Source organism: Periplaneta americana, chromosome 16 (genome assembly GCF_040183065.1).
Source record: "Periplaneta americana isolate PAMFEO1 chromosome 16, P.americana_PAMFEO1_priV1, whole genome shotgun sequence".
Classification (NCBI taxonomy): Eukaryota; Metazoa; Arthropoda; class Insecta; order Blattodea; family Blattidae; genus Periplaneta; species Periplaneta americana.
Genome location: NC_091132.1, coordinates 156,121,328 through 156,140,047, shown reverse-complemented (window position 1 = coordinate 156,140,047; position 18,720 = coordinate 156,121,328). Strand labels below are relative to the sequence as shown.

The window sequence follows — 18,720 nt, the reverse complement described above, 5'->3', positions numbered from 1 at the left end:
TCCATAAGCCCTTGTCTCTTCTGATACCTAAGACTTCGTAATAATAGTTATTTTAGGGTACTTTGCATATACTGATAAGCAAATCTAGTCTTTCAGGTGAAGCTCCCTGTAAAGCAGATTTGAATATAATTATTCATATACTGATAATGTTAATAGTGGTGGGCACTACCTGCCACCTAGCGGCAAAATAAATTTTTCAAGACTCGCACATAAGCGTTGATTGAGCAGGCAGTGTAAACAGCCATAGGATGTGATCAGCAGGCAGTGGTTTAACATATTGAATATGAATTGGTAACAATCAGTGCCTTGTTACTATCCTTCTGTGTAAAATTGTCAAAGCCGGCGTCAATTGTAATGTGTAAATTATTTTACTTAACTTCTGAAAGTCTGAAAAATCTAGTTGAGAGGTCCATCTTCGGTCCACTCACTGGATAGGCCTACGAATCTAGTGACGTCTTATTTCGGTCACATTAATTTCTTACATACGATGTACCTTTACCAGCGAAAGCCACGGCTTACTTAGGCCGTGTCTCAAAGCTACATTTTCTGCTGAAGTGAACTAGATTGTTGACTAAATAGCCGGATGTGACGTCTGAAGTCATGATCCAAAGCTACATAGTCCATAGCAATCAAGTCCGTAGTAGCTAGTCAATGAAAATGCTTGCTTGATTGTTGACTTGTTCACTAAACAAACATGGATACCTCATCAGCAAATGGGGTTATGAAATCTAAAAATGCTTTGAAAGTAAAATAATGTAAACATAATTTAGAATAACACGTTAACTTTGAACACTGATATTGTTAGTACCTTCTGTAGAATGTTTTAATCATTACTGTAATATATTAAGCCCGTATCTTTCCCACATAACTCGTAATGAAACTGCATTAGGACACTACCTTCTTAATTTAGTGCTGCACCGTAATGTCATAGTTTTTAGAAAAATAATCTATGAAGAAGGCCATGTTTCAAGCATACATGTCCAAAGCTCCCTAGTGTGTAGTTCATAAGTCATCTAGTTGCTAGTCACTAGTGTGTAGTATGGACTTGAGCTTTGAGACACGGCTGAAGTGAACTAGATTGTTGACTAAATAACCGGATGTGACGTCAGAAGTTATGATCCAAAGCTACTTAGTGCATAGCAATCAAGTCTTTAGTAGCTAGTGAACGAAAATGCTGGCTTGATTGTTAACTTGTTCACTAAACAAACATGGATACCTCATCAGCAAACGGGGTTATGAAATTTGATGATGCTTTGGATTTTTTGGAAGTGAAATAATGTAAATATAATGTAGAATAACACGTTAACTTTGAACACTGACATTGTTAGTACCTTCTGTACAATGTTTTAAACATTACTGTAATATATTAAGTCATTTTTTTCCACATAATTCGTAATGGAACTGCATTAGGACACTGCCTTCTTAATTCAGTGCTGCACCATGATGTCATGGTTTTTAGGAAAATAATCTATGGAGAAGGTCATGTTTCAAGCATACATTCCCAAAGCTCCCTAGTGTGTAGTTTACAAGTCACCTAGTTGCTAGTCACTAGTGTGTAGTATGGACTTGAGCTTTGAGACACGGCCTTAGTTCCTGCGCATGGCCGACTGGCGGTCACGTATTTGTGTCAAAGAAGATTTTGTTAGATGAAGGAGGCTTCCTACTACTATTATATCAGAAAACATACCTGAAGAATCTCCAGTTCTGATCACTTTTCCCATAGTAAGGTGTGAAGCTGAGGTGGGCTGCTGTTTTCTACACGAGACAGTGTGATAATTCAAGTGTTTATTTATATATCTACAGTATTTGTTTAGTATGCTGTGTCTTTTATCAATCTTTACCTTGTGGGATTTATTTTTATATAATATTTTAGAATAATAATATTAATAATAATAATAATAATAATAATAATAATAAATTTTGTTAACCTAGGTATCTTCCCACGCTACAAAATTCCTCGTCATTTCAATTTAACAAATCCCTGAACTAACCCACTAACCTTGTCACATACCTCGGATTAATGTCATTTAGCTATCGCCTCATTTAACCCGTAAAGAAACTTAATCAGACCTCAGTCCCTTGTGTGGTGTGGTGCGATATCGAAGATTGGCATTTGTTTGCTGCACAACTAGATGTCAACAGTAATGTGTTTATTTTATTTTGAAATGCGTTAACTATCAGTACGGTACTTTGTTCATATAGCGGGAAAGGTTAGGTAATGGGGATATGTTGTTAAATTTTTTTTCTCATGTTGGGTAAACTAGCAAAAAGGTATTTTCTTCCTACTAGGTTGTTTTTATATTACATGCTTTAATATCACGTTACGCAAATACCCAGTCCTATTTACGAATCTGTTACAGGTTGGATTATATTACATAGGCTTTTGGTATGCCTTGCATCTACGAATCTGTATTGGATTAGGTTAGGTTAGTCTGGGGCTTTTGTTATGCCTTTTGTATACGGATCGGTGACAGGTAAGGTTAGGTTAGTTTGTTATGCCTTGCATAATATATACTCAAAATTGACTAAATATATGCTCCTTTTTTTTTTTCTTTCTTTTTGCTGTCCCGCTAATAGTTGCCTTAGCTTAGAAGGCTTCAAGATGAAGACGACAGCGACAGAGTTCAGGATTTTAAAGCGGTCTTCGGGTGTTTTTTCTTAGTGAAATCAGTACTAGTGCCTGGGATCTTACTGTAATGGGGAATGTAGAAACAAAGTTACCTACATTACAAAATGTGTGTATTTTTTTTTAATTAAAATTTCTTCTCTAACTGTTTTTGAGTGCTTATTCCATTGATACACGTTATATGTTTTTTCACATTACAGTGCATCATGTATTTCTACCTTTTCCTTTTTTTTTTTTATTTGAAACCGCAACATATTTATTTCCATCACGACGCACCACTCATTGCCAACGTAATATATTACATTTTGTAGCAGTTTTCTTCCTCTAAAATTTGTCGCTATAAAATGATTCGTTTTTCAACTCCAGTTCCACTAAAACTACTTTACAAATTCAACGATTTTCAGTTCAAAAATCACCAAAAGTACTTGTGCGCTAATTTCTTTGTTTTTTTTTTTTTCTGAAGTCGTTCTCATACCATGCTGAGGAAAGAGAAACATACGCTTGTCAACCATCATGGAAGCCAGAAAATATGCTAAACAATTTATAATGAATAAATAAATAAAATATGTAGGCCTATATACTTAATAAATTAGATTATGTTAGGTTAAGTTACTTCAGGTTTTCAGTATTCCATGCTTATGCGAATATGTGAGAGGTTCGTTTAGGCTTTGTTTATGATTGGCATATAGGAATGAGTGACAGGATCGGTTAGTTTAGGCTTTTGATGTATCTTGCATATACGAATCTGTGATAGCTGAGGTTAGTTCAGGCTTTTTATGTGCTTTGCATAACCTCAAAATTATTTAATAATTACCCCATTTTTGATGTCTGCCTTCCTTTGATTACACTGATGTAAAGATAGACTATAATCAAGATCTTCAAGGTAAGACTGTCATTATTATTAGGTTAGGTTAGCTTACAAGCAAACATTCTGATGGGGGCAGATAAAAAAAGTTATTTTTTTGTCTTTCACCATGTTAATAATGTGAAAAGAAGTGTTTATACAAAGTTCGGTCACTCGACCACAATTACGAGTGCCTTAAAAAAATTTCACCAGGGGCCGTAAACAGAAACAAAACACAGTTTAAAAAAAATGATTGAAACACAGAACAATTGTCGAGCTATTTTTCAACATATTTCCCACCGGAATTGAGACATCATATCATGTGATTGACAGATAGATGCAGACGGCTGTCAAACGCTGATTCCGATCCCAGGCAGCTGACTTCTACACCAGAAGGACACAGAAATTGATCCCATGTTATGACAAATGTCTCATTTACAGTGGGGAATAAGTTGACAAGTAGCTCAAAAATTGCTGTATCTGTTTCAATTAATCTTTCCACTAAATTGTGCTTTTTTTCGTGTAAAAGAAAATCACTTTCTAGACGGTCTCGTAATTGCAGTCGAGTGGCCGAAATTTGGATAAACACTTCTTTTGACAATATTAATATGATGGAAGAAAAAAAATTAACTTTTTCATCTCTTCCATGATAATGTTTGCTTGTTAGCTTAGATGGTGACAAGGGCCTTTATCGTGGCAGTCTACCTGAAGACGAATATGACAGCGATTGAGTGCAAGATTTCTAAGCGGTGTGTTGGTAATTTTTTTTGTTAGCAACATTGTCAGTACTGGTGCATGAGAAGTTACTGTCACAGGGGAAGTATAAACGAAGTTGCATTGCGAAATGTGTGCATTTTTTAATTATTATTTGTTCTCTTTTTTACTCTTTTTGACTGTTAACACGAGGTATGTGTTCTTCATATTATAGAGCATCATGTCTTTCATATCCATCGTTTCTTTTTCTGACTAGTCACCACAACATATTCATCTCTATTACGACGCACCTCTCATTGCAATCGTAATTTCCTATATATGTTCTAACAATTTTTCTACCTCCAAAATATATCCCTATAAAATCCATTCATTTTCGACTCGAGCTCAACAAACAAGTTGCAAATTCAACGATTTTCACTTCCAAAATCACCAGAAGTATGCGCGCACTAGTTTCTCCAATTTTTTTTTCTGAAACCGTTCGCATAACATGTTGAGGAAAGAAAACGAACATTTGTCGACCATCCTCGAAGCCAGAAAATTTGGAAGACAATTTATAATCAGTAAATAAATATAAATATATTTATGCACTTTGTACATCAGTATTTATTCGATGGCGGAATGATCTGCAGTCTACAATAAGGAATTCGATATACCCAAAATGTTATACGAATAATTAATAATATAGTAGTTTTTAAATTGGCTTTCGCATTTTTACTTGTTCTTTTCAATTGATACCTTGGAATGTGATTCACAAGTCTGCTTGGAGTGAATTCTGAGCAGTTTAATAAAACACTGTTCTTAAACTGAAGACGACATTTACAGTTACATGTATAGGTACATTGTATTCTGCCCTTTGTCGTAATTTCGGTGTTCATGATACAATGACAATAAGTGCGTACCATATCTGTTCATTTTAAAAGCAGATATTGTGATACAGGGGATAAAGTTTTTTTTTCCCCCCACGATAATTTTGTTTACGTAATTATTATATCTTCTTTACATAGGCCGTGTTTTAAAGTCATTGCGGCAATGTGACGTCATCGTTTGTTAAACTTAACGAAAATAAAGAGATATTACAGTCTAGTATACACAGTCGCGAAGCTCAATACGTAGTAAATATGCAAACATTAGATAGTTGCTCACCACTAGGATCGCTAATATCGCCTCATTACAGGCAATGCAAAATAGTACCGTCACAGTCTATTGTTTCTAGCACCCTCAAAACTCAAGCTTCATGACTGTATATAGTAGACTGTGGAGATATCCTAATCTAAAAGAATCCCAAAGTGCCCAATTATGATGTCTAATTTTACTGCAGGAATGGAATCTTTTGGATGAGCATATGACTGGTATATAGATGGAATATGTTGACCAGAGCCATGATCTCACTTCTGAAGTGAAATTTGAGAAAGATCTGGAGACAATTTCGTTTCCTGTGGTAAAAGACGAACCTGAGGTGAGTGGAGCTCAAGGAATGCACTGTGTTCTTCTTCCAATGTTTATGGTATATTTTCATTGGCTTATACAGTATATTACTCCTTGGTCTAGAGACACGACTATTTTTTATTAATGGTTATGGCTTGTTGCAGAGAAGTCTAATGTTGAACTGTTCTCTCACTTTTTGTTTTAAATTTGAAAGCAAAATTGCTTGTTACACTTCTTCTTAATGGTTGCCAAGCTACACATTCCACAGTGTATTTGGTATTATGTTGTACTTAAGGACACGACTACTTTTTGCTGTGTCTGTGCCTTTGTCTAAAATTCTCAATACATTTACTGCTTCAAATAAGGAATAATGTTTTATTTGTAGCTCTACGTACAGTTATTGGCGCCATTACTTCAAGCGTTGGCCTATCTTCTAACATTTTCATAAATTTCACTACCTAATACAGCGACCATAGAATATTTCGTAATATGTACATGTTCCGATTAAATTCTACATTTTCTATTTTGTGTGTTTGTTTGTTTGTTTGTGTATGCACGTTAGCTATGTTCAGCCGTCCTGCTGCTGTTAAGGTAAGCGTCCATTAACCAAATTGGATCCATATGGCACGTTCGGATTTTTATTCTTTGCATTATTTTAAATGAAGCATCACCCACTTGAGCATATAGCCTCTGTCCACATGACCGGATTCCATTCAGAATTCTGACCAGAAATTCTAAATGAATTACTGTACGGTCCAACATCGAATTAGAGAATGTCATGGCAAATATATCGACTGCAAGACTTTCAATCGCGCTAATATCGAAGATATAATGAAATGGATGACGCGAAGCTTATCTTATTAAGTCCTATAGTATGAAGAGCTTTTTAATTTACGAAATTAGAATTATAGCAACTTAATATGGAGAAAGAAATATGAGATGATACTGAGAAAATGTTAAATTAATGAGGTATGTCCTTCATAATTTATTTAATTTACAGAGATATTCATTTTAATTTCAGGTTCAGTTCAGAACACTGCAATGAAATAATGCGCTCTAGCGGTAAATTACAATACAATTTGATGATTCATTCGGAAATGCGGACAAGTGAGCAATACTATAATAACATTCTGAACCCAACGACCGAATTATTTCCTGTAAGTGAGCGCCTACCTTTATAGTCTGCTTCCCATTAATTAAATATTGAATTTTTCTTACCTATGATATAAATGCTACAAGTAATAAACCAGGTACTGACTATATGGAAGCAGAGAGCAACCAGTGAAACTTGAAATCACATTCAAAACTTCAAATAGGTATAAATACTCATATTATTATATGTTTGCGACTTCCAGGAAATTAATTTATTTGAACTACTCTTCAATGAATTAAGGATGGAATCATTTTTCTTTTCTAATGCTGCAATGCTCCCTATGATTTCCGTTTAAAAAATAAGGATTTGTTTTTCTGTGGGAACTTCATTCCAGATTCTTCTCTTGTCTACTGATAGCAGTATTTATGATACAACGTCGCCATACAGTTGAAACTAAGTTCCATCAGAAGAGAAAATCGATCAGGGTTTATTTCCCCCACTATTAACGTTTCCTGACAACCAATTATATAGTAAAATTGTAATGTGTGAGGAATTAACATATGCGAAACTGCTAATGTACACTCATGGAAAGCAAATATGACTGCCTTAGTAATGCAGTGCATGTATACCAAAATTTTCCGTTACACTATCTTTATGATTCTGCTTACTGATTTCTCTCTCACGACTCCAAACAACATAACCCTGTTGTGCCGTAGTCTGTTTCCAATTTAGATAGTGGTACAATTCAGGAATTTGACAGTGAGCAATTTCCATGTCCCAGAATGTTCCCCACTCATACTTGTCGAAAGGACATTGCCAAAAACTTCTTGTCGAACTGTGTGGTAGCTCAATGGTATAATATTTGAGTACTTGTCGATACGAATCAAAATACACCTAGTGCAACAACTCAGAATAAGTGAAACATAGAAAAGGAGTGTAGAGGTGACAGAGTCAGTAGGTAGGGATATTTGGGAATGTTTCCTTTTGTGCAGCAGTTCAATGGAAGAAAAGTAGGCAATGGTGGTTTTTCCACAGTTTCCCTTCATGCACAAGGAATTTCTAGCCATTGAGTGCAGTCGTCCAAAAAATATGTGCTAGCAACAGAGCAATGCAGTGTTTCATTGATTTTACAAGACTATGGAAATGTTGTTAATCTAACACAGTGTTGAAGACATGCTACAATATAATGCACAGTAGTATATTATATGGGATAATGAACTAGATATTAAAAAACTGTGAAGAGTTAGCTTTGCGTATTCATCAACACAGACGTTAATAACATGTATAACAAATGTTTTTGCATGAAAATATGCATCTGCACATGAATCCTGGCCTTATTCATCATAATGTAATACCCATGCTGTGGGTTGTGATCAGGCTCTGACATGTGGACACATAGAAAACAACTAGTAAAGTTAGAAGTTGTCTTCTAACACCCTGTAATAAAGTGCTCGTTTAAGACGTCTCTTTGTACTGCAGGAACGGAATTATTTGGATCAGCATGTGACTGGTATAAAGGAGGAATATGAGGACCACAGCCATGATCTCACATCTGAGATAAAATTTGAGGAATACCCGGTGCCAATTCCGTTTCCTGTGGTGAAACGTGAACCTGAGGTGAGTGCAAAACAAAGAACGCATGTTCTTATTCATCCGGGTAGATACAGCATACATCAAAGTATTGTATGTTTTACTTTCTTTTTTCTGTCAGTGAAGTGCATTCAGTTTTAATACAGGTAGGAAATGAAGAGTGGGAAAGCAACAGGAGTTGATGGAATCCCCATTGAATTAGTGAAATGCTTGGGTGAACACAAGAAGCAAATTCTATCATTATGCAACGAAATATATGAGAAAGGCGAGGGGCCTGAAGATTTTACAGAGACAGTGTTCTTTTCAATACCGAAGAAAATAATGCTAACAAATGTAAGTAGTTCAGGACTATCAGTCTAAATCGCACTCGGCGAAGATTCTCTTGCAAATACTGAATAGACGTTTATAGTATATTATAACATCGAAGAAAAGCAGTTTGGCTTCGGGAAAGGAAAAGGTACGATAGATGCAATTGCACTGCTACGGACAATCGGTCAAAGATAACTGGAGAAGAATGAAGAAGTGTATATAGCATTTGTGGACCTAGAAAAGGCTTTTAACAGAATATACTGATAGGGATCCTAAATAAAATTGGCGTGGATTAGAAAGAGAGACCTAAAATGTTAATAAAGCGTCGTAAAATAACCAACTAAAAAGGAAAGGGAGGGAAGACTGTTCAGTAATGTTTATATGAAACGAGTAAAAGTCAGGATAGGAGAAGAAATGTCAGAAGGAAGTCAAATAGAGATAGGAGCACATCAAGGATGTCCTTTATTACCTATGCTGTTCAACATCTACTTGGAGGTTTTAGTAAAGAACTGTTTTCAGATCATGAGAGGAGAGATAGTAGGGGGAAGAAGAATAAAGTGCGTAAAATTTGCTGATGATATGGCGTTTTCTAGCAGAAGAGGAAATGATAGTAAGGGATAGGGCCTATGCTACTTGACATAAATAACAGCTATGGGCAGTATGGGATGAAGATAAATGCAAATAAGACGAAGAGCATGGTCATAGAAAGAAAAATAGAGACGATAAACTTGCGAATTCCAAATGAGGCAGTAGAGCAAGTGGACATCTTAGAATACTTGTTGTTTACAGTAAGCAGTAACATCAACTGCTGCTAGGAAGTCAAAAGGAGGATAGCAATGACCAAGGAAACTTTTAAGGAAGAGACTAGTGAAGTGCTTTGTATGGAGTGTGGAATTGTATGCGGCAGAGATATTGACATTACAACGAAGTGAAAAGAAGCGACTAGAAGGATTTGAAATGTGGACATGGAGAAGAATGGAACATGTGAAGTGGACAGACATAATAAGAAATGAAGCTGTGTAGGAAAGAGTTGGTGAATAAAGAATGATGCTGAAGCTGATCAGGAAGAGGGAAAGAAATTGTTTGGGTCACTGGCTGAGAAGAAACTACTTACTGAAGGATGCACTGGAATGAATGGTGAACAGGAGAAGAGGTAGAAGAAGATACCAGATGATAGACGACATTAAGATATATGTATCATGTGAGGTAACAAAGAGGAAGGCAGAAAATAGGAAGGCTGAAGAAAGCTGGGTTTGTAGTGAAAGACCTGCCCTTGGGCAGTACACTAAATGAGTGAATGAATGATTGAATGAATTATCATAGCAAAGGAATTGTGTTGAAGCTTTAGTATTGTACACTTCATAATATTTTGCCTGGCAGTACTTGTGGAGTTAAACTGGAATAAATTAGTGTGAGCACACAAGTGCTGTCAAAAACAAACTAAACCAATTGGTTATATACCTGGTAATGTAAAAATTTGAGTCCATGCAATGACATACTATTAGTCATTGTCAGAAAAAGGGGCATTGTACCAATTTCGTCCAAAGACGTGGAGTTACAATTAGCATGTCTGACTGTGAAACAAGCTAACTGGTGTCTAGGTAACAAGTTACCTGTTTGAAGTTTTTGTGGGATTATTACTTAAACTGTTGCCAGTAAATGTATAGTAACTTTTGGCGTTGGACGCCACTGGCATTATTACCAGTGGCGAAGCTCTTAAGGCTTAGCCTACGCAAAAGATTTCAGTTGTATCTAGTGATAGTAGGCCTTCCATATGTTAAGTTCACTGTTGGTAGTTATTCCAGGATGGAGTTCACTGCAAGACCTGTGGCTGAATGCTCTAAAGGTATGGCTAAGACCTTGACTGCGGGACTAGGGAGGTGGTATCGATTCGGTATATCTCAGTACGAGATGCTGCTAATCTCAACCTTCAAAATAATACTTTGCACTATAGTGGTGTTCGGTCAATTCACTGCGTTGCTGAGTGTTAGTTTAATCAGAAGTGCATGCCCGCGCGATCTTGCGTGTTTGTGTGTGTGTTACATATTAATTTGTATAAACTGGCTTATACCGAGAGAACATTGAGGTCATGACTTAAAGAATTAGAAGAAATCAGTTTTCAAGTTTGTCGAATGGAACAATGTGCTTAAAAAGATAGGAGATTGATACCACATTTTCATAATAAAACAGAGGATGAAGACAAAATAGAAACTTTCGTTTGTCATGGTATACGAAATATCCTTGGTTAACAGGATACTCTGATGAATGGTGAGTGGAACAGAGAAAAATTCTCTCCGGTACCGGGATTTGAACCCAGGTTTTCAGCTCTACGTGCTGACGCTCTACCCGCTAAGCCGCAACGGATTGCCATCCCGATGTCGGATCAAATCCTCTCAGTTTAAGTTCCACCTCTTGGGTTCTGTCTAGTGGCCTACCCTCATGCACTGCGTCATAGGTGTATGACAGTGGCCCAATGTCCGTACATGTGCAGGGGTGCACTCGTTATGAGTGACTACTAAATGACCGGGTTCCTACTGAGTAACTGCAGTCTTAAGTCACTAACAAGCAAATTTTCTGATGGGGGCAGATAAAAAAGTTCAATTTTTTTTCTTCCACCAGTGTTAATAATGTCAAAAGAAGTGCTTATACAAATTTTGGCCACTCGACTGCAATTACGAAGGCCGTAAAAAATAAGTTCGCCAGGAGCCGCTAACAGAAAAAAAATACATTTTCATTGAACAAATTTATTGGAATAGACACAGCAATTGTTGAGCTATTTTTCAACATATTTTCCATTGGAATTGAGGCATTTCTCATATCATGGGATTGGCAGAGAGAGGTGCAGATGCAGTCAAATGCTTGTTCCGATCTGAGGTGGCTGACTTCTACGACACAAAAATTGATCCTATGGTATGATATATGTCTCAATTCTAGTGGGGGATATGCTGACAAATAGCGCAACAATTGCTGTATCTGTTTCAATAAATATATCTATGCAATTGTGCTATTTTCTATAAACGGCCCCAGGGAAAATCACTTTCTGGATGCCCTCGTAATTGCTGTCGTTTGGCCAAGATTTGTATAAGCACTTCTTTTGACATTAATAACATGGTGGAAGAAAAAAAATTTAACTTTTTTATCTGCCCCCATCAAAACGTTTGCTTGTAAGTGATTATTTTTCGCATATCATATATTATTACGATGTACAGAAGTACATATAATATTTCCGTGCAGAAATTTTGCGTCATCATATGATGAATGAGGAGTGGAACAGAGAAAAATTCTCTCCGGCACCGGGATTTGAACCCGGTTTTCAGCTGTATGGATGGACATTGTGCCACTGCCATCACCTTCATTTCTGTCAGGCGCTATATAACCATTGCAGTTTATAAAGTCTCGTAAAATGAGCCACTTAAAGATCCACCAAATTCGTGACTAGAAATTGAATTCTTCCGTCATAAATAATTTCTCCTACAGTACAGTAGTTTAATATTAGTTGTTCCATAACAGCTATTTTCTTCCAGAATGCTACAGCTCACTCGAATGATCCACTGGTGAGCCGCGAAAAAATGAAAACAGTAAAGATTGTCGTGGCGAAATTTGGAAAAGTAAAAGTGAAAAGAGTGGTGAAAAGTGAGTCCACAACAGTCAACTGTCAGCGAACGTGGCACACGTCAGCACACAGTGTAGGTGTGCGAGCAGTAGACAAGAGACTGACTGATGTGCAGCTAGGGTTGCCAGATCAGTAAACTTAGAATATCGTACCAATCTGGAAAAATATAGTATTGTACTTGTCTTTATGAAAGCAAATAGATCATGCATTAATACCTTAGCAAAACATACTAAGGCGCTTGCCTGCCGGTTTGAAGTTGCGCTCGGGCGCGGGTTCGATCCTCGCTTGGGCTGATTACCTGGTTGGGTTTTTCCCGAGTTTTCTCCAAGTGTAAAGTGAATACCATTCAATCTATGGTGAATCCTCGGCCTCATCTCGCCAAATACCATCTCGTTATCACAAATCTCATCGATGCTAAATAACCTCGCAGTTGATACAGCGTCGTTAAATAATCAACTTAAAAAAAAAAGATACTAATGAAGACAATGGAATGAAATTTGAAGGCGACTTACTTCATTCTGCGAGAAATGTGGTGACGTCATAGCAGATACTGGAAGTGCCCGCTATTTGCATCTCACTAGGATGTTCGCGTTTATTGCCTGGATCTCTGAGATGATGTTTCCTTTCAAAACGTCCATGGTTCGTGGTTTGTTCTTATAAATTGGTCCTTTCAAATGTCCCCACAAAAAAATTAGGTGATGTCAGGTCGGGCGAGCGAGCGGCCGAAGCCCTTTCGAAATGACACGATCGCCGAAAAAGAACTTAATTTCGGCCATGCTGGCGATTTATTTGTGGCATGTCCACTGTCTTGTTGGAAATTCCCATGCTGTGTTCCTGCTCGTTCAGTTGATTTACAAATATATTGAATATTTCAAGGTATTCATTTGTTGCGATGGTTATATTGAAGGACATGAAACCAACTATTCGCACACCAAACACCAATCTTTTCTGATTGAAGGGGCCCTCCGTTTATCATATGAGGATTTTACTTGGCGAAATATGGAAATTTTTATTATTATGAAACCACGCCTCGTCCATGAACCAATGGTCGGATTAATTTTAAGATATGTTTGAAACATTTGACACTAACATACTCGTTTCACTTTGTCAGTTTCTTTCAATTCGTGCACCACAGTGAAACGGCAAGTGTGAAGCTCTGCTTTTTTTTTGTAGCATCGATGAGTGCTTCTGGACATTCCTGTTTCTTGCAAAAGTCGGCAGAGTGCTTTAAAGGGAGATACCAGTAACTATCCTTCACATTTCACATTTTCGACGGTTTCCTGTGTCATTTGTTCTCTACCTCCTGCATGTTTGTCCAGTTAAGTTCCTTGTGTTTCAAGTTTCTTCGATAAGACCCAAAAGGTGGACTTATTTGGTGGATGTCGGTTGCCTCCAAATCTCTCTACGAACCGCTCTTGACAAGCCTTTAGTGAGCCTGTCTTCCAATACACTCGAATAATAAACACACGCTCTTCTAGAGTATACCGATTCATTTTATCTACACTACCTGTACTTGTCTTTCTACCAATTGAACTGTATTGAGTCTGTTTTCCAATACACTCGAATTACGAATAAACACAATCACCAATCAATGATAACACATGCAACGCAAATATCACAAATAAGCCAGTGGACAAGCGGATTGTTGCTACTTCAGGTTGCACCACAAAGCAGTGATCAATATCTTCATTAGTATTGGAATTATTAAAAAGAAAATCCCAGGTTCGGTAGCGAGTGGTACACACTGTACCATATTATTGCACACTTACATTGCATTGTAATTATTTTGTATCAATATATTTTACATTTCTATCATAAACTTCAAATATAAATACCAAATTGCTGTTACTTCAATTAATGAATAATATGTAATTTGTTTCTCTTCTCAATCTTTTTGCAACATGCTCCAATTCACCATTCATCTAGTTATCATTCCCCCATATGTTGACTAAAAATAATGTATATACAATTTTAAATATTGTACTTTATATGTTAATGCATATGCATTAATCTCAAGTGTTTGTATTTTATAGTACTCATTCCCTCCTAAAATTTGCCTGGTGTTTGGGAACTACACCTTTAGATTATATGAGTGTGTCATGGTAGTTTAAATTACACATTTATTTTGCCACATGAAAAAAGATTCAAAAACGCTGTTCTATAAGGAAAAGAATTACCCCATGAAATATCTGCCCCAAGAATAGTCATCTGTCAACTAAACGTGTACTGGCCTAATACGACTTATATGCATTTCTTTGGCATATAGAATCGTTGCACTTTTGTTAATGTATATTGTGCTATCTGTCTGTTTTATTTGCTCTGTATTAGGAAGAGCAGAGTGACTTGGAAACAGTGAAGGAGGAGCCAAGGGTGGAAGGAACAGCAAAGGACAACGAGATTTTCACAGAATGGTGAGTGTGGTGTGCGAATTTATGTAGAGAGTTCATTGCGTTTGAAACTTTCTTTTCGTTATCTGGCTAGAAGCACCTTCAGAAGGGCTGTATCTCCGAACTAGACCAACAGATTGCGTGCGTGTATGTGTAGGGATGCTCTTTTCGTGTGCATTTTTTTTTTCCAGTGTATAAACATTGAGGATTTACGTAGTGGATTGGTATTTTAAATGTTCTTAAAAATAGCTTTATATGCCAAATTATTCTTGTATTCCACTATATTATAACTAGGGAAAGCTTTTTGCATTCAATCAGTTTCCGAAAGATGCTTACCGGGTGAGCTGTCTGCATTATTGTGTAGTGCAAGGTCTCTAGATGTTGCTGTCAAATAGCTGTTATCGACGGACCTTGGTGTAGTGTTTTCACAAAGTTATTCGTTTTAATAATGGAACATTTCTGTCACATGTTCCTTTGTTCATTCTTCTCTTCTACTTTAAAAATTAATCAAAATATTTAAACTATATTAAGTAGAGCAGTATGGAAATGTATGAGTGAAACGTGTATAGGTATTCGAATTACTTTATGCTCGTATTTTATGTGTTACTGTGGACTAAAAACTGCCGACGTTCCAAACTTCTAATCCCTTGGTAGCAGTTAGTAATTTAATTCTTAAGTAATGGTGAATTTCTTTGTGCAATGTAACGATGTACATTCACAGTTCATGCGTGTTGCACAGTTTTTATAATACACAGTTTTTATTTGCTTCACGGCATAGTCGGGTAGCAGGTTGTGTGGTACCAGTGAATTATATTTTCTTTGTTCGAGGACGTTTTAATATTTACAATGAGTGAAAAAACAAAATTAAGTGGGGTGGGCCAGTTTCTTAGAAAATGGAAAGCGGCGAGTTGAAAGAAAAAGATGAGAAATTTGCAAAAGTACCAAACATTAGTACATATTTTCATTCTGGCTCTCAGAAACAGCAACATACTTTGAAAAACCGTTGTCCATAATATCCGAAACTATTCGAAACTAATGTGTCGTCAATGCAATCTAGTAAAGGAATTATCGAAAAGCAGGATAATATAAAATCGTAATGTCAAAACGAAGAGACACCGATACAAATAGGCACATTCACAGACGATGAGTGCCGCGAGAATGGCTAGTGTATTCTGAAAGCAGGGGTGCGGTGATTTGAGCGCCTTGTAGGATAGTCAGTGAAAACAAGCCTCACTTTTCAAATTCCGGTTCATTGAATGCAAGACTGCAAATGTGCGTGTTAATCAGCACGAAAACTCATCTCTAAGTCAATATCAGCAAGCTCTAGATAACGTTTGGTGCTGGACCCCGGATTCATTTCACCGGCATTGTCACTTTCATCTCATTCAGACGCTAAATAACCTAGATGTTGATAAAGCGTGGTAAAATAACTTACAAAAAATCTAGAGTGCAAACTGTAGAAAGGATGGGGATAAAATTGCTTAAATGTTTTCTGTCACGTAAAAATATTGAGAGAATATTCTTCAAAGAATTGTTACCATAGTGCAATGTCGCGCATTTCAAGCACTTTCACTGCGTGCATCTGATGAAAAATTTGATTCAGCAATTATTGGTAACTTCATACATTCTTTGGAAATAATTGCGGAATATGTTCGTTGTTAGCTACACATATTATAGTGCAAGGCAACAATGGAAAAATTAATCAAATTTGAATGAGAGAAAATAAACTATATATTAACGTTTTATACAGCATAAGAATAAACCACAAGAGAAGTTAAACACGATTAAAATCCGAATTGGGAAACAATCGCACAAACTAGCACATTCATAACCAAAAACGCTAAAGCGAAAATATATGATTTTTCTTTGTAGCATGCTCTTCGATTATAGTTAATACTCATAATTTACATTTATTGTTTCTCTCTTTCTAACAATGAGAATGTAACTGTAAGATGGAAACATTAATTTCTTACGTTTAATTATATATAGAATAATATAGTGTTTTTAAAACAATAATTGTGTCCAAAGTAACCTTAACCAGCAGGCGACTTTAGACAGATATCTCTCAATACAAAGGCCAACCAACTAAGATTTGGAATACGTGGTATTTTCCACATAAAATTTGTTGTATAGATTAATATTAGAATGTTCAGACAATTTTGATATTTCCAACATAATTCATAATTTATTTATAGCATTGTGTCTTTAATGGTAGCGTCTGTTCTTGTGAAATAGGTTCGTTTAGGTTTGAAATTCATTACTTTAATGTATATTTGTTGCGACTATTCTATTGACTGATAGTATCTTTTCGTCAGGATTGCAGCTACCAAACAGAGGACTGTATCATCAAAATTCGACGGCATTGCACATGACGAGAACGAAACTTTGTGTGAGATCCCCAAGAATTCAGATTCCTCAGATAAACATGCCCGAACGCATGAAGATAAGAAGCAATTGCAATTCGGAGTGTCTAAAGAGTGTCTCTCCAATCCGGCAAAATTTACGACGCATTTACATGAGCGTGTAGTCAAGAATGCTTACAAATGCGATATTTGTGGTAGAAGTTTTTCGACGTTGTGTGGTGTAAAAAGGCATGAACACCTGCACACAGAGGAGAAACCTTTCAGGTGTGATGTTTGTGGTACGTGTTTCTCGCATTCGAGTAATCTAAGAAAGCATGAAGTCCAGCACACAGGCGAGAAAATTTTCATATGTGACATTTGTGGTAAGTGCTTCTCTGCGTTGTTTGATCTAGGACGTCATGAACGTTTGCACACACGTGAGACACCTTTCAAATGTGATGTATCTGGTAACTCTTTTTCCAAGTCGTCTAATGTAATATCTCATGAACGCCTCCACACAGGTGAGAAACTTTTCAAATGCGTTGTTTGTGGTAAGTGTTTTTCGCAGTCAAGTCAACTAAGACGCCATGAACGTCTTCACTCAGGCGAGAAAACTTTCAAATGTGATGTTTGTGGTAAGTGCTTCTCTGCGTCGAGTAATCTTAGGAGGCATGAACGTGTGCACATTGGTGAGAAACCTTTCAAATGTGACGTTTGTGGTAAGTGTTTCTCGGTGTGTAGTAATCTTACAACTCATAAACTCGTGCACACTGGTGAGAAACCTTTCAAATGTGATGTTTGTGGTAAGTGTTTCTCGGTTTTGGGTCATGTTAAACGACATAAACTCTTGCACATTGGTGAGAAACCTTTCAAATGTAATGTTTGTGGCAAATGTTTTTCGCAGTCGTGTCATCTAAGAAGCCACGAACGCCTTCACACAGGGGAGAAATCTTTCAAATGTGATGTTTGTGGTAAGTGTTTCTCGACGTCGAGTAATTTTAGGAGGCATGAACGTGTGCACTTTGGTGAGAAACCTTTCAAATGTGAAGTTTGTGGTAAGTGTTTCTCTGTGTCTGGTAGTCTTCGAAGGCATAAACTTTTGCACGTTAGTGCGAAACCTTTCAAATGTTAGGCGAGAAAGGTTTCACATGGGGTGATTGTTGTTTTCCTCTAAATCGATCTTGATCTTGAATGTTTTTTTGCACATTAACAATTTTATTAACCATATAGTAATTGGTTATATTAATATTCAAATATTGGAAGAACAAAATTTTGATGCAATTGCTTATGATTATTTGAACATGTTACAAGAATTTGGGTTTTATAAGTATTTAAATGCCATAACCGGACCGTTAAGCAAGAGCAGTCTCGACCATATATTTTTTAAAAGCAAAAATAAATTAGTAGAATTTACACTTTGTGCATATCATAGTCAAATTACTGATCATTATAGTATATGTGCAATTATCTCACTTATTAATGGCAAAGAATATGAAGAATCTAATAATGATTATAATATTATTAAAATTATTTATTATGAAATCTTAATATTAGATATAACTAATGAACCTTGGTTTAATATATTAAATAATTATGATCCAGATGAACATCTTAATTTATTATACCAAAATTCAAACACACACATTCAAAATAACTGAATATTTAATAAGAAAAAAGTATCCAGTAAGAATAAAAAGATTAAGCCATGGATCACTATTAAGTCCATTAGAACTAGAGATAAAACTGCAGTAAAATTAAAGAAAGAGCCTTTTAATGT

General features: G+C 36.3%; 1 protein-coding gene across 1 annotated transcript; it reads left to right on the top strand.

The window, feature by feature from the left end:
• Positions 1-1,467: 1,467 nt before the first annotated feature.
• On the top strand, positions 1,468-18,116 carry LOC138691501 (zinc finger protein 235-like). The gene is made up of 5 exons (XM_069813477.1): positions 1,468-1,740; positions 5,503-5,640; positions 8,182-8,319; positions 14,543-14,625; positions 16,917-18,116. The coding sequence occupies exons 2-5, from the start codon at positions 5,542-5,544 to the stop codon at positions 18,073-18,075; spliced, it is 1,479 nt and encodes a 492-aa protein (XP_069669578.1). The 5' UTR covers positions 1,468-1,740; positions 5,503-5,541; the 3' UTR covers positions 18,076-18,116.
• The last annotated feature ends 604 nt before the right edge of the window (positions 18,117-18,720 follow it).